The sequence below is a fragment of the Corvus kubaryi genome, unplaced genomic scaffold, assembly GCF_017639235.1.
Source record: "Corvus kubaryi isolate FWS band 111438036 unplaced genomic scaffold, C.kubaryi_AGA036_p1.0 124, whole genome shotgun sequence".
Classification (NCBI taxonomy): domain Eukaryota; kingdom Metazoa; phylum Chordata; class Aves; order Passeriformes; family Corvidae; genus Corvus; species Corvus kubaryi.
In genome coordinates this window covers 3,510,037-3,527,007 of record NW_024580659.1, presented here as the reverse complement: position 1 = coordinate 3,527,007, position 16,971 = coordinate 3,510,037, and the positions used below count along the sequence as shown (strand labels likewise).

Genomic DNA, 16,971 nt, shown 5'->3' with positions numbered 1-16,971 from the left:
ACGCCCTTAGTTTTGCAATAATTTACACACGTGTCCTTGGATAAAAGAAAGCTGATATGACTGTATAAATCAGACTTTACAGGACAGGTCTTGGAAGGAAGAGATTAAACCTAAAACTCAGTAGTGTGGGTTTAGCACTACCATTTTGCTTTTAAACATCTGCTTTGCAAAGCAAGTCTGACAGTAAGGTAAAACTATGCTTTCCCTGGTTTCCTGTGTGCAGCAGTAATCTATCACAGATAAATGACGAAAGATTTTAAAAAGCACATTGTAAAACTGCTCATCAGGTAAAAGTGCTCTTGTAACAAAGTTACATCAACACCTAGAAATTTTGTTGGCTTATCTGATTTCTAGGAATAATATAGAATAATGCATTATAATTTCTTTCAGATACAATGGATACAATGTGGCAAAACCATGAATAGGGCTGCACACACTGTCAGCATCCTGATGACACCATCAACTGCAGTGTCAGGCTGCATTCTATGCAAGAGAAATTTTTCTGTTGGCTAACAAAGATGGCACAATTTGCCTGAGATTGCCAGGAAAATATTTTTTGCTGTATAACTAAAAACTAATGCATACAACCATACTAATTTTCTTTTCAGCATTCAATTGCTAGCTAGATCTTTTATATATTTGTCAAAAAATATCTTTACCATAAACTGGAGTTTCCCAAGCTCAAGTGTGTTAGAAACCAGGAAATGGCAGACGAAAGAGGGTTGTAACTTCAAGTAAGGGGGCTTTGTAAAAAGAAAACCTGGCAAACTCTTGCCATAAACTACAGTTTCAAAGCACATTATACAGCTAGAACTGACATGACTTTATTTCTTGGCTGGACCCTGGAGTGTAAAAACCAACAAAAAGCTGTGACGACCTCCAACTGACAGCAATATTAAATTGATACTTTATTATTGATAAATATATCAGTTCCTGGTGCAGGCTGTCACAGCAGTTCCCAGCTCTACAACCCAGGAACCATTGAACACTGTGTTGGGGTAGTGCAGCCACACTCTCTGTAAGACAAATCCTGAAGCACTCATTTAAAATATTTTGCAATATTTTGAGCAAAATATGTGCCTGGTAAACATAAATAACACTCCAATTGCTTTATGACTTTTTGAAGAAAAGCAAAAGTTGGTCTTTCAGAAAAAGACACTTGTATATAACAACAGGGGAGAATATTTGTGCGGGTGCACCGCCCATCTCTGTGCACAAAACCTTTTTCCCTGCAGGAATATTATAGAATAAGGAGATTAGTGCCTCATTTAATGAATATTTTTGGCAAGCATGGTGAACGTGATGTCAAGACAGATACAGGCGCTCGAATCACACAGTTCAGTCCAAAGAGCAAACACTGGTAGGATGACACAAGAATCTCAAGTGCATGCAAAAAAGCCATTGCTGAGAAGCTGGAGTAAATGCAGAGGCCATCTTACAAATAGCAGTAGCATACACAATGTTAACTCAACTGCTTACCCACTAAGTACACCAAGAACCAGGTTAAGTACGAAAAATGAGCCAAGGATGATAAGACTAACAAAATAGATCCATGGCCACTCACATCCTATTGCATCATTTACCTGTAAAACGCAATGAAATAAGTTATGATTCAGTCATTCATTAAACAGCAGAGTCCTTTTTGCAGCTGCCAGATCACGTAGGTTCAACATAAAGTTTATGGCTTATCCAGATCTTGGAAAAAATGAATGAACAACTGTTTAAATTTACTTACTCAAATTTTGTTGTAGATGTGAGGCAATACAGAATTAATTGAAATTACTTCTAAATGAGTGCATGAGAATTGTTAGTGTTTTTTATGACTTTGCCAAAAGGACATGAAGAATACATACTGATAGGTCTAAATTCTGATTTTAGTGTTTGTATGTTATTTATGAGATAGCTACAGAGAACTTTTTGTGTTCTAATTAAAGGAGGAAGCAATAGAGGTTTATTAAAAGATGCCATCCCAACTGAAATCTCACCTGTATGAGATAACCTGTGTGTTCTTGGCAACTGAATTCAGGACTCTGCCTTCATGATGAAAAAGGTGTATGCTTACCCGCTCAATACACCAAGAACAAGATTTAGTACGAAAAATGACCCAAAGATGACGAGACTGACAAAATACACCCATGGCAATTCAAATCCCATTGCATCATTCATCTGCAAGAAATAAGATGATCTTATAGAGTAGATCACTGTATTAACAGCAATGAAGAGTCAGAGAAAGGAAAATTTGATCATTCAGGTTACATAACATTCTATGCATTCCTTCAGAAATCCAAGAAGAAAAATAAGAGCAAGAAAGCACTGGCCACATTCCCTTTGCGTTCCTAACACATACCCTAAAACAAAATGCTGAGTGAAGCTAACATTTGGATCAGAAATATTATCGAACATAAATGGAGTACTGCAACAGTTCTGTTCTTTAAATGCTGAGAACATGAGCTATATTTCAGATCTCCAGTTAAGATGATGATCACAAACTACACTGAAATATTAGGATGATCATTTGAGAAAATAAACAGCAATGTGAATCTCAACTGTACAAGCAGTATGAGCTTTTGTAACATGGAATTCCCACCATTTTTCCTGAAATACAGCAGTCAAATGCACTCAGACATCTTAAATCAATTCAAAAAGAAATAAATGAGAATGAATCTGTGTGAAAAGCATGAACACAATTTCAGAAACACAATGGAAACATGGAAACATCCCAGGAAAACTTCTGAATGTAAATTATATCCAGATCAAGGCCGAATGAAATTTAAAAAGTTGTTGCTGGTGGTTTTTTTTTTAAAGAGACGTTGAAGTAACAGAGCTTTCAATACGCTCTTTATAGACTCAAACATTTTCTATAAAGATCTCTTCCACTTGCTATTCTCAGCTAGCTCATTATACCTATCAAAGGATGGACTTGTGAAACATACCCATGGAGATCTAAAAAGGCCTATTCAGAAAAACAGATATTTTTAAACAGGGAGATGTTTGTGTATAGGATACAGGTGCAAAAAGATATTTTGGTAAGTCACAAAAATTGTTCTGACACGAAGCTTCTTGGAAACGGTTCTTCTTGAAGAGGAATTATTCCAGCTTTTGCATTAGATTCTTCTTAAAATTTTATATAGTCATGGAAATTCAGCAGATGATAAAAATACTTATGGTGTTGTAGAACAATCTAGTTGCAAATCTGTTTTCTCTCCTGTTAATGCCATTGTGTTTGTTGTATCTGAAAGCTTTGATTAGGCTTTGAGCTCTATTGACAGTCAAGTTTGACACCTCTCCCTAACATCTCTGTTGGAATAAACCTACTAAACATGGGAACAAATATTTTTCAAAATTACTTCTTTTGTTTTATCCCCTGTCTTAATTAATATCAGCCTCAGTTTCTGCAAGAGGGGTTGTTGGAGGGTTAGACAGAAGCATTAAGTCTTTGCAGATTAAGGCCCAAAGGCACTTCTCTTCAATGGTAATCTGTAATAACATCAGTTTATACTTAGCAAAGTAAACAAACCAGATTAGTTTACACAGCTTCTTCATGCACCTTTTAAAAGAATCTATGCATCATCTTTTAAAATGCTTTTTTAATTGAACTGAGGTACTGAAAAGTAACTTAAAATTACACTTGCTTCAAAAAAGAAAAACATGAAAATATATCTTTGATTTGGATTTTTTTCCTCTTCCAATAAAACTGTATTTTGGAGAAGTTAAAATAGAAAAGGGTTATAGCCATTCAGTGAGACTGGGATCATTTCCTTCAATTTCAAGAGATCCCAAGATTGTTCAGTCCTGCAATATTCATATGGGCAAGTCTTTCACAATGCTGCCATTATACCTACTTAGTCTCCAGGGCAACGCTTTCAGCAATCCTTGGCGCATCAGGGGGCTCTGTTAAGGACAGTGGCTGTGGTGTTTCAGGTTTTATCATCCATACCCATTCTGCCAAAGCAAGTCCCCTAGTTTGAGAAGTTTTAGCAATGAAGCATCAAAGTCACTGAGTAGAACATCCCAGTGCCCAGACTGAATTTCTCCCTCATCCCAGTGGATTGCCCCTTGCCTTCTTTCAAGTGTAGGCATCTGGCCTTATGTTTTAAGAATAGTATTTACTCAATTTTTGTTTAAATGTCTATTCATAATTATTTTACTACTTTAGAATTGAGTTTGCTTCATAGACCTGACTCATACCATAAGGCCAAGTGTTTTTTCTAGCAATAACTGATCAGAGCAAACGTTTTAATTAAATTTCAAATACATCTGAATGCATTTTGCATCTAGCAACTATACCATTGGCAGGCAGTTGTTGCAAGTCACCAGAGTTCAGAGTGAAGACATAAATTCCTCCAGTATTGGTGCCAACATTTTCTGCTATGCATCATTTCGAAAAACCTGAGAGACTAATATTTACAATTTTACTTTGAGCAGAGCTCAAAAAACAGAGCTCTGGGAGTCACTGCAATACAACTCCACGCTCTGCTTTTGATCGTAAAGAGAACATTTTCAAGCAGCCAGGCATTCTGCTAACTCTAACCCAGGAGCAAAGCTGAAATTCTCTTGTTCTGTCACAAAGGCTCTGTTAGTATGAGCAGCTGTGATTTGCATTCACTTCATAATTAGCAGCATATAAAAAAATTCATTCTCACTTACGGAGTTGGATTTTAAGCCCAATGTTTCAGGCTAATCTATCTAATTATATATTATAAATTTGCTTCACTAATGCTTTATGAAGCAAAAATTGGCAACTGCAGCTAACCAATACTAGAAGAAATGTTTCAGTTTGGGCAGATGCTGAACTACTCCAAAAGAATTCCATAACTCTGGAACACCTGAACCTAGTAGAACACCTTGGCAATAATCTAAGATTGAATTCCTAAAAACTACTCAACAACTTTATCATTTAATTCTAGATACAATTAAACTCTAATCAAGTAATGCATTGTCATTTCTATTCATGAAGTAATATTTAAGACTGCATTAATACCAGAGATCAAAGTATAAAAAGAAGTCTTTTCCTTCTGGAAAAGTTTGCTGCTCATTTCATGCATGTCAAATGGCATTTTCCATAACTTCCAATTAAAGAAAGATTAAAGGAATTGATTTGCCTTCTGATTAAAAATGGAGACAGAGCTTGGCTAATAATATGAGAACAGGAAAATCTCCATCCTCAAAACCAAGATATATTCACTTGAAGGGATTAATGTTGACTTCTCACCCAAAGTGCAGAACAAGGAGTTAAAGTCACAAATTCCAGATGCACTGAAGCAAATCCAGGAATTCAAGGAGATCTCACATCTGAAATCCTCAGCAAAATGCCTTGCAAGAATCCCCTGCCCTGTGTCTCAGGGGTGCACTGTACCAAAGGAGGTGTCATATTTAATGGCTCTCAATGGACTTGTTCTGTCTGAGGCCATGAGGCTTTCAGCCTTCATAACACCTATGGCAAGGACACTGCCAAGCACCATCCTTCTTGCCCTTTGTCTTTTTAAAGATCTAGTCTCGCTTTCTGAATGTCAGTTCTCAGCAGTTTGTCCATCACATCAACCAGAGGGCAGATGAGGTAAGGAATATGAAGGACAAAGTATTTTTCTAATCCCTTAGTTCTGTTTCACCATAACAGTAGATGTGTACCACACATTAATTATCTGGGTCTTTATGTTTACACATATATGTTGAGTTTGCAGTCTTGAAGAATTATCTTGAGCTGATCAGACAAACATGGTACAGTCTGAAATGCCTCAAGTGGCACCTCAAGTGGATAAATTATCTTGTAAGCTGTGCTGTAGTTGGAGTCAACTATCAATACAACACAGCATAAATGATCAGAGACCAAGACTGAAGTGAAACAGGGAAGAAGTCAGGTTTACTGCAGATATAACCCTTAGTATTACATAGCAGCAGATGGGAAACTTCAATCTAAAACATCCATTAGAAATCATTAAAATCTCATTTATCCCTATCTATGGTAATTGTGAGTAAAATCCTCACATGCAATTGCACACAAATGAAGGTCTTACTTTTCTGTACTGGTATTCATTTACTGAAAACTGTTGCAAACTCAATTTGTAATTAATATAAGCTCTACCCGGGGTTAATGATTAAAACAAAACCTCTAATTCTGCATTTGTACCATTACAGATACAATGTGCTGATGCATTAACCTATTTTGATTTTCCACAATGTTTAAAACCCTCTTAAGTTTCTTAGCTTCCTTAGGTTTAATTTTACCTTCTTCTTTTCATAACATTCCAACAGACACACAACTGGTGGGTTTACTTAGTGCTACCTATAATCTGCCTCATCATCTTAAAAATTGTGCAGACTGACAAACTCAGCCTCTTGATAGCTGTAAAAATCCTTCATACATTAGTATTTTGTGAAGTGGGACTAACCCTGCATTCTTGGAAGCATGCAAAGGAGTTTCACAAAACCCCAGACCAGGCTATTTATTCTACTCAGTGCAAAGCACACCAGAGAGCTTTTCAAAGCTGCCTGGCTTCAAAGGTTTTGTCCTGAGATATTATTGGCTGAAGTGGAGTTAACGTAAAGCTGACTTAAAACAGGCTATGCTTGAAGCACAGCAGCCTCTAGGTTGGTTTATAAAAGCATGGAATTTTATATTCGATGTTCTGGAGTCAAAGCACAGATTTCCCTGATGCTCTCCTGGTTGGATAGATGCAGATTTATTGTGCTTCTGACACAGAATGGAGATGCACTGGTGGGGTGTGCCCCAAGATCACTCTTTGTTAAGCATTTCAGCTCAGCAACAACTGGAAAAATGAGAATTCCATGGCTCAGGCATCAAGGTAGGCCTAAAGAGAAAGAGATCCCATTGAGAAGCGTAAAATTGTCACAGTACCTAGAGAGCCTCAAAATTGCTTAATCACCTCTTAAATTTGGTCTCTGTCTTATGTTATGTAAGCTGGACTGTACAATTGCATACAGGACACACGTACAGGATCACATAAAAGTGATTCTCTCACGTTAAACCTCTACTTGGAAGACGCTGCTTCAGCTTAATGAATTTGCTTTGATCAATGTGAACAGACCTCATTTTCTCCCTTCTGTTGGTTTTAGCCACACTTCACAAATGAGGCATAAAATTTTGGTACTCCCATAAAGCATTTAATCTTCAAAACATGATTGTTTATAAATTTTTACTATGATTGCTTGGAAATGAGTTTAGATGCAGGTCTTTCTTTTGCATTCAGACACTGTGTTGTATCTAATACCATTTTAGCTAATTCCTGTTAGTGGCATTCCATTAATCAGCTTACTGTCTTACTGGGAGGAGGGGCTGGGCAGAAATCAAGTAATGGTTCCAAGGAAAGCCAAGATGTCAAACGTGACTGTGAAGAAATTGTGTTATCTTTTTCAGATAGCTGTCTATCCCTGCTTGAATCTGCAGAGCAGATGGACAGAACCATAACAAAATGAAGAGTACTACCTCTGCAAAACAGTAACCCAGAGAAGGTTTGTTATTGAGCACTACCAGCTTTAATAAAATCTGTATTCCAGATATAACAAAATCCAAGATAGGAGCATGTTAATTTCAGATTTACAATTTGTTAGTGCTTGTACCTATTTATCTATATTGCCCAAACTAATTTCACAAAAAGTTATAAAACCTACACATAGATTTGGTTTGTTAAATCTAAGGGCTCAAAAAACTATTAAGTAAGTAATGTGATGAAAAATGTGTTTATTTTTTAAATAGTTAGCTACCATGTATGAAAATGAAAAGTTATAGTATCCACACAGATGTTCTGTACTAAACACCTTTTTTCTTTTCGAATCTGCTATTCCATCTATAAATGTACATTATACAACAATTGGATGTATTTAATATTTCCCACATACTGGATACAAAAAAATACAAGTACAATGCATTTACTATTCAGAGAGATGATGTAAAATTGCTACCTTAGTTTACGTAGCAACAACGAGCAAAGCCCCAGTAGTAAGGAAGATCTAAATTTATCTACTAAATTGTTATCCTGGGACAGATTGGGAACTAGGAATGTTATAAAATAATTGTTTGCTTCTTATGGCAAAGTTTTTGGAAGAAAGTCTAGCTGATGGACTAGTGGAGTTCTTAGCACAACCCCAAGTTTAGCCTCTCTTTCCAATCCAGTTTCTACCCAGTTTTATTTAAAATTTCTGGGGAGAAATAATAAGTTTGTCTTAGTATTTGAAATAATCTGTGACAAGAAATTAGTTCCACACTTTGACTACAGTACAGGTCAGCAGTCAGCTGAGGCTGAGATACCAGATATCTTGTCAAAGTCAATCAAATTCACCTCATGGGAAAGATATTTCCCTGTGAGTTACTTTAAATTCCTCCTCAGGTGGGCTCTTTGTGTTAAGAGGCTAATTGGAAAAAAATTCTACTATATCATATATTATTAAATTATGTATATTTATATATATAAATCACATCCTTTTTGATCATAATTCAAACTTTTGATCTGTATATTCCTTGGCTGGGTAGCTCTGTTTGCCTCTGTCTGAATTTGATCAGTCCCTTTTTTCTCTTTCTGAAATTAAGTCCTGTCTCCTTGCATTCCAAAACTGGATGACTCAGAGCTTTTAACAACTAGAGAACATAAAAAGATAATTAGTCCAAATCATTACCTAAAAGGTGGGGGGGTTAATCTTGATTTTAACATGAAACCAGATTCAAGTAGTTAACATTCAAATGGAAAAAATTCTGCCTGCAGTCCCTGGCTCTTTAGGGAGATTTATGCAGTATATTAATGCTGTCATCCAATATTTCTATCACTCTTTCTCCAGCTGTACATCATGTGTTAACTTTCTGCCTATGTAGTCATGGAAGGCTGGGAGCTCTGTGCATGCAGCACAACAATGCCTTTGGGGATGAGCTGACTTGTTTCACTCAAGAGCCTCCCTCAGATGACCTGTGAGTGCTGCTGAGCAATGCTAGCAGAACAGCATTAAAGCTTTCCTTTGGTACATAAGAGGAAAAAGCAGAAATAAGTATTTTCTAAGATTTTTCAGGCATGTTTCCTCACAGTTTTTAACATTGCTAAGTATTTGCAACTGATTTACAAATGGAAAAAAGCTGTGAAGCATTCTTTGACTTCTTGCAGACAATAAGCTGAAATTCATTGCTGACAAGTATTGTTTGGATGCAGGAACATGCCTTCCCTTTCTGCAGGGGGAACAGGACTAACATGGTTAAATCGCCCTAAGCAGTTGATTCCCACTAGCTTATTAAATCATTCAAAGTTCTAGAGTATTATTGCTTATTTGACTCTTGGTCACATTTTTGGAAAGGTATTTTTAGGAAATTCCTTGTCAGCACTCTGATGACAGTTTTGATAATACTTCAAACATGTTTTGCAGTTTTTTGTTTATAGCCTAATAATACATTTTGTGCATGAGCCAAGGGGTTTTCTTGTGTAATATGTATTTGTAAAACATTTGCTTCTGTTTATGAAATATCTTTGGTTGCACATCAGCTGGTTTGAAGTACACTGTGTCTGAGTCTGTCCTTAAGATGCTTGAATAGGAGAATTCTAAAAAGTGTCAGGAGTAGAGACTGAGCTCCTGACCTGATCTGATTGACATTAATGCACTGGCTGTGCAGACACTTATGCAAAAGTGCAGTGCACCCTAACCAGTCTGTATTACAGAAATGATGGATTATTTGGAGATGTTTTTAGATGCTTCAAGGAGTATATTGGGGGATATAAAGCTCAATTTTGAAAACAGGAAACAGGTTCCTAAATGCAGCCTTTTTAGTTATAAAAGCAGAGGAACAATGAATGAAGTATTTCTTTCATGATAATATGTTATTAGCAAAAAGTAGTACCAGTTTTTAAAAGCTGACATATCAGTAAAGGGTATATTTTGAAAAAAACTGACATCCCTTGCCTTAAACCTTATATGAGTTTTAGGTATATTTTAGATTGCCTAGACTTTTCAAGTAATGAACTGAGTATTTTAAGCAAGAATCCTTTAGAGAATATCTTGTTAACATATCAGTAGGTGTATTAATAGGCAAAACCATGTAAGACATCAGTGTATCATTATTCAGCAATTTTAGCTCGAGTGCTTCAATCTCAGCAGTCCCCAGATCATTCTGAACAGTGCTAGACAGGTGTTAGAGAACTGGGGAGCTTTAAAATTTGAGTTAGTGATGCAGCATCTGTCCATAAAATTGACCTAGTAAAAACCAGTAGCCACTAATACATTTGTCCCATCTTTGAAGCAACTGTGCTGGCAACCCATCCCATTAGGAACTTTGTTTCTCAGAGGCCCTGACCATCTCTCATTCCAGCTACAGTTGGATTATTCAAGTGTAGTAACTCAAGATAACTTCACTATGGTGAAAACAAGAATTAAATGTGATAATTTTGGTGCTCATGGGAAAATTGGGGGTTTTTCTGGCAAGTATCACTGCTCATTATCCGTGTTCCCATGTATCAAGCAAAGCAGCTAAAAATAAAAAGCAATTTACAAAATACATGTTTGCCATTAATAGATTATACATCGAGATGTTTCAAAGACATGGGAAAAATCTGGAGCCAGATATGCAAATGCAGATTCAAGTTCTGCAATTCCTGAGAGCTTGCTAGCATAAATTGGAAATGAGGTAGAGAGTACTATGCTCTCAGCTTTAGAATGTGAGCCAGAGCACTAAAAACTTGGGCACACAGAGGGCTGCCACTTGGCTGATAACAGGGACTGCACCAGGATCCAAAACGAAAAGGATGAGCCTCCAATTAGGGCTCCAGAGCAAACAGAAAGGACCATGACTGGGAATAAACACAGTCCCAACATGGAAAACATACAGAAGTGCAGACACAAACATACAATTTGGGAGCACACCTGGTGCACTGGCTGCTGAAAACAAGGAGAACACCCCTTAACCTCTAAATTTGAACCTTTGGCACTAAGGAGCCATATCTTTTGTGGATAAACCACATCATGCCTGCTATCCAGTGAGTTAAGAGTAAGTTAGAGAAAAGAGGCCAGGTGAAGACACTAAAACACAGTAGGACATATGGGATTGGGATGCAAACTGGTGAGCAGCAGGATGCCCACATACGCCACCATGATCTGAAGGGTGCCCAGCAGCAGCAGAATCGAGGCCTCAACTTATAATAGATATGCATAAGAGAAAATTCATTATTGGTGCTTAGAGAACTTTTAAAGCAAGTTTACTGTCGTTAACCAGGTGATAAGGAGCTGTGCCAGTGAGTGCTTTTGGAAGCTGTCATTTTCAGCAGTCATCCTTGCTGACAGAATGTCATTTAACACGATGCAAAATATTGCACAGATTTCACCCACTCACATTACACCTGCTAGCAAGAGAAGCCTACATAAGTTTATTTCATTGTTCACACAGTGACCAAATGAAAAATGAGAATTCTGTGCAGTTTCTAATATTTGTGGGTTTGGTCTCATTTGTTTTGTATAAAACTCATTCAGTCTGTGTATTATTAACAGAGTTCTAAGTAAAAAGCAACCCACAAACCCCATGCACATCGAGCTAAAAAGGCTTCCTCAGATTCTTTGAACATTCTTTTATTACAATTTGGTATCTCCCTAAAGATTTTACAATTTTCAAATGAAATGAAATCTTTTCCAATTTTTAGCTAAATCTACCTCAGCTTGATCCAGTGATAAAATTAAACATATAAGTTGTCATTCCTCTTGTCCTCAGCAAGTAATTTCAGCCTGACAATGGGCAACTTTTTGGTCTATACATAGAAAGAATCTGAATCTATAATTTAATTATATAAGCATCAGTTAAGATAGATTCCAAACCCACCTGAATATCTGATTTTGATATTTCACTAGATCAATAAATATTTGTTTCACTGTTAATAATTCCAGTGTCATTTGTAACAAAATGAAAAATGACACCTGTGTACCTGTAAATACATTCTACATTGGAAACTCCTTATAGACAAATAAGTACAAACAACTCACATAGCTTTCAATTGTTTATAATTTTCTTACACTTTTCATTTTGTCTGATCATGAAAAGATTCAACATCCTATTTTAATTATTTTAATTTTTTCTGCTGTCAGTGGAGACTACAAAGGTTTCTAAAGGGCAGCAGATTAATTAGGTCATCAAATCCCAGGGGAAAAAATGTTTAATTCTGAGCCACTCAAATTGTTTCTATATGTTTTGTAACAATTGTATTCTAAACACAGCAGCTCTCCAAAGATTTATATTAAATTTCTTTGAAAAAAGTTGGAGGAATTATCAGCTCCTCAAATGTGGGTATACTTTAACCCCAAAAGATGTTAAATGTTTTGTTTTTTCTAGATAACTATGGCACACCTTCCCTTTCAGGAAGAATTTAAATAATTGCCATCACCATGAATACAAACCATAAAGCACATACTAATTCTACATTTACAGTCTCCTAGAAAATTAGGGAGAGTTTTAGTGCAAATCCCAAGGAACTGACAAACCTTTACAATGGGAAATCATGCAATAGCCTATAAGTAGCTGTACATAATTGTTACTCATTAGTGTTGAAGGTTCGTACGTTTCTAGCCAGTTTTGTGACTGATAACAGACAGTGAAAGCAGCTATTCACAGTACCCTATTTTTGGTCTTTCAATCCTAAAAGAATGCCATTTTACCATCTTAATTATCTTTAACAGTGATATTCTCTTAAAAACATCTCCATAGTCTATACTTCAGTATTGCAGATTTTATCTGAGACTACACTCTGGTGTTACATGTTTTAGCAACAGTTCATTTCACCTTGATTTGCAACAAATGACCACATAAAATCATGTGGTCATTCACTGGGTAGAACTACATTCTGAAATGCATCCAGTACTCCACAACAGATGCACTGTTAGTAAATAATCCCACTTATCCAGACGAACAAACTCACGATGTGAGCTGCTGTCAGCAACAAAACCTAAAGTTCCACTAAGATACTCCTTGAGATAACTAATCCCTTTTTAACAGTGATCTTTACTAGTAATCGCTTTTCTTCTTCCATACCTATTTTCTAACATTTGAACTGTTAGAATTATGTTTTTTGTAAGGTCTTAATAGCTGCAAAGACTTACTGCTGAGTAGCAAGTAGTACAGAATATTGTCACTGATGTTCAGCACCTATGGGAGGTTCTGTCACAGACTTCTTGAATGGCCTTGGACAAATCACTCACATCAGATATTGAGATACTCCAAGATTCACAAAACAGTGTCATGTCCCTTAGAGTGGAATAGGGTTAAGCAGAGAAATGTCTATCTGTGTTTTTAGGTAACTCCTTTAAAGTGTTTCCTTTAAAAATCTGTGTTCATTTTCCTCCACTTTCAGTTTCCCAGTCTGTGTCCAGCTGACTGTTGATGTTGCAAGACTCTGGAAGTACCATACCTTGCACCAAATGAGCGTTTAAAGGTGAGGATTTACACAGGTTTTTGAACACCTTTTGCTGCTTCCATGGAGATGGTGTCAGGGCCACAGCTCCTGTAATTTGCAGTTTCTGAATGGTTAACATGATTTTCAGTCCCCATGGCAAGCAATGTCAGTTGAGAGCTTGCTTTGTTCTAATTTATGTTAAAATTGTGGAAAAATCTGTACAAATACTGCAAAAAGAGAGCTCTTAAACCTAATGAATGAAGACAGACTTAATATCTGTAGGCTCACGCAAAAAAATGCTAGTCCAAAGGACATAAATGTAGCTTTACATTTATCCAAATAGAATAGGCAAAAAAACCCTCAAATAAGCAATGAATAAATTTGTTTCTAAAATATCCTTTTAGCCTGAGGAGTCCAGTAACAGGCTGTGACTGAAACAAGTACACAGCTGAGCTCATCTCCTGCAAAACTCACCAAGATTTCCTGCTGATGGTATTGTGAAACAGCTCAATTCCCACTGGAACAGAGAAGCTTGTTTAAAAGCAAAGAAAGCTTGGTGATTTATGAACTTACCCAGTACAACACATCAGTCCATCCTTCCATGGTTATACACTGGAACACAGTCAGCATTGCAAATGCAAAGTTATCAAAGTTGGTTATGCCTCCGTTTGGTCCAACCCATCCACCCTTACATTCAGTGCCATTCATGACACACTGACGGCCATTCCCTGAGAATGCACAAGGTGCTGGATCTTCTTCAACTAGTATATCTGGAAAATGACCAAAAAAATCCGAACTCTGAGTTCTCAGGTTTTCATGAGTTAACCCTTTACATGAAGAAATATCAACGCTTTTGTGAAATAAATCCAGATTACAAGCTGAGAAAGGCAATACATGAGAGCTTCAGAGCTTTTAGCTTCTCAAGACCTGGGCCTTACAACCTCAAAATAGGTTAATCAAAACAATGTATAGAAGAGCTTGAGTAATTAAGGAGTGGAAAGAAGCATAATGTAATAACACATCATTTCTTAGAAGTTCCTCATGCTGACTTTTTCTTTCCTCTTCGCTGCTGCTACTTCAATTCATGGCACTTCACACCAACACATGGACCACTCAGGGAAATGGATCTAAATCCTACACAGTCATCTTCATTACTTAGCTAATAGAAAAGCATCTTTAGCCACCAGGTTTCACTACTTCAAAGTTCTCCCACAACACACACTTCCATTTCACTGTTTCACCTGGATGGAAGAACATTGTTTTCCTTCTTCACTCATTTCAGAACAGAACTCCTTACCAAAATCTGGATGTGTTCCATGTAGGTAGTCACCCTTATTTTCTTCACTACTGATATTTCAACTACACATATCAGAAATGAAAACCTATTCAGAGCATGGCCTAGTCTCTAACTAGTTTGATTTTTTTGTGACTTTGGTATTGGATTTTTTTTTTCCACTTAATGCACTGTACCTAAAATTATGAACCAGCATAAACTGGGTTTACAACAGCTTCAATGCTTTGGCCCCTACTTCTATTTCAAACTGAAATCCCACAGATTTGAAAGAAAACATCATCAAACCCTTATTTTAATCAACAGTTTAATGACTTACCTGAATCAATAAGAAAACAAGATTTGTGCATTTTTCCAATAAAAAGTTCCAATCCTATAATAGCATAGATTATGATTACAAACAATACCAAAAGGGCAATATGGAGGAGGGGGACCATGGCTTTTATAATGGAGTTCAGGACAACTTGTAAACCTAAAAAAAAAAAAACAAAACAGGATATAAGATATGAACCATATTTCTATGTCTTGCTCTATCAGATTTTACATAATTACATATTATTAGAACTTAATGATACAGACATGCAGAGATAACCAGGTTTTTTTAAAACATCTACTGCCCAGAACAACAAAATGTTCCTGTAGTATAAAAATCTTCATAAGAATCTAAAACTTTCTTTCTAATTAGTTCCTCTGTTAATAAAGGTTATATCATACAAGTCAGTGCTTGAAATGTGTCACAAGAATCTGTGGGTGCTTTTATAAAGAAAGGGCATGTAGTCAGAGTGTGCCTGTAGGTCATTTTATATAACCTTTAAGAAGTTCTGTGCTAAAACAAAAACTTTGTGGCAAGTTCTGAGAAAATCTACACTCAGCCAATTGTAGAACTGTCTTTTTGCTCTGGGAGAAAAATATAGTTAACTGGGAAAACACATTTGTATTCTGAATACACTTATTCTTCCATCATTTATCCTTTTCAAAACTGCTCTATTTTCTTTTTTTCAATTAAATATTTATCCAGCTTGAGTGACTAAATCCACAGTACCAATGAGAATAAAATATGCCTCTTTTATAACTTGATAGACCTTCTCTCTGACATTTCATAGGACTGTTCTGTACCCACTGAAGTCCTTTTGCCAAAAATCAATCATTTTCATGTAATAGTCCACGATATAATAAACACAGAATTAGCTTTCTTCCTTTGAATGCCCTGGAAGGAGCTGAACTGTAAGCTGTGAACCTCATATAGCCCAAAAACCTTCAATACTTAATAAAGCATTAAAAGAAAACAGGAAATATCAGAAAATACAATTGCTTTCCTTAAACAATATTGTTCTACTTTTTAAGTTTCCTAATTTATCTGTTAGCTCTGCTGAGATAAACAGAAGGCATTCATGTGCATTGGAGGGAGCAGGAAACATGAAATGTGGAACGTGGTCTGGCATACAACTTACCAACATATAAACTATTTTAGGACCACCTACACTTTCAAATGCAGGCCTTTAGAATAAAAAAAAAATTTTGAATTTTATTTTCTGGTTTATTTGCATTTTAACATGTAATTTACTTTTACATAAAGCTCCTAAAAAGGAAGTGTATTCCCCTGTCTGCTTATTGACCTGTATAAGAAGATCATACATTGACTGAATTCACAATCCCTTGTTCAGCTTGAAATAGGATATCATTCATCTTGAAATTCACTTTATATATGTAGCCAGATAAAAATCTCAGCTTTATCCCATTTCACTTCTGTAGTGTCTGGAAGAAGACAGTTAAATAATCAGAGCAGTTACTTTCCTCATTGCAATGGAAATAAAGAGAGCAGAGCTTACTGGGCACTCCTGATACAAGCCGGAGAGGTCGCAGTACACGAAAGGCTCTGAGGGCTTTGACATCAAAGCCACCAGGTTTGCCACCCGAGTGGCTGCCACCGTCTGTTTCTTTGGTTAATTGTTCCAATATTACACTAAATAATCTGGAAAAGGAGATGAAAGGTAAGGTCATCACTGTCCATTTACCACGCAGTCAAAGATGTTGCTTTGGAAATTAGTTGAACTGCAGATCATTCTGAAAAGCTGTTCAGATGTCAAATTGAGAGGTATATTTACACATTAAATCATGACAGAAAGAGCTATGAAGTGCAAGACTTTATAATCCCTCTAGAGAATGAGGATCACACAGTAGTCAAAAATTTAGCATTCAGCTTATATACACAGTTTTCTATTTTTAAATAAATGAAGCTACTTTGCCACTTTTGTTCAAACATTTTAACTTTAACATTTGGAGAATTAATCTTCCCTTTAGAAGAAGAAATAGATAATA

The 16,971-nt window shown here is 36.3% G+C and overlaps 1 protein-coding gene across 18 annotated transcripts in view; it reads right to left on the bottom strand.

The window, feature by feature from the left end:
* CACNA1D (calcium voltage-gated channel subunit alpha1 D) overlaps nucleotides 1–16,971 on the bottom strand; it is a 171,663-nt gene that overhangs the window by 88,583 nt on the left and 66,109 nt on the right. For 14 of the 18 annotated variants that reach the window (XM_042020350.1, XM_042020460.1, XM_042020369.1 and 11 more), the window contains exons 5-8: nucleotides 16,482–16,624; nucleotides 14,972–15,124; nucleotides 13,935–14,131; nucleotides 1,480–1,583 (exon numbers count right to left, since the gene is read on the bottom strand). In XM_042020350.1, the coding sequence (XP_041876284.1) occupies nucleotides 1,480–1,583; nucleotides 13,935–14,131; nucleotides 14,972–15,124; nucleotides 16,482–16,624 (597 nt within the window). Of the gene's footprint in view, nucleotides 1–1,479; nucleotides 1,584–2,062; nucleotides 2,167–13,934; nucleotides 14,132–14,971; nucleotides 15,125–16,481; nucleotides 16,625–16,971 lie in introns of all 18 variants that reach the window. The other 4 variants (XM_042020342.1, XM_042020447.1, XM_042020467.1 and 1 more) reach the window with 1 other exon arrangement.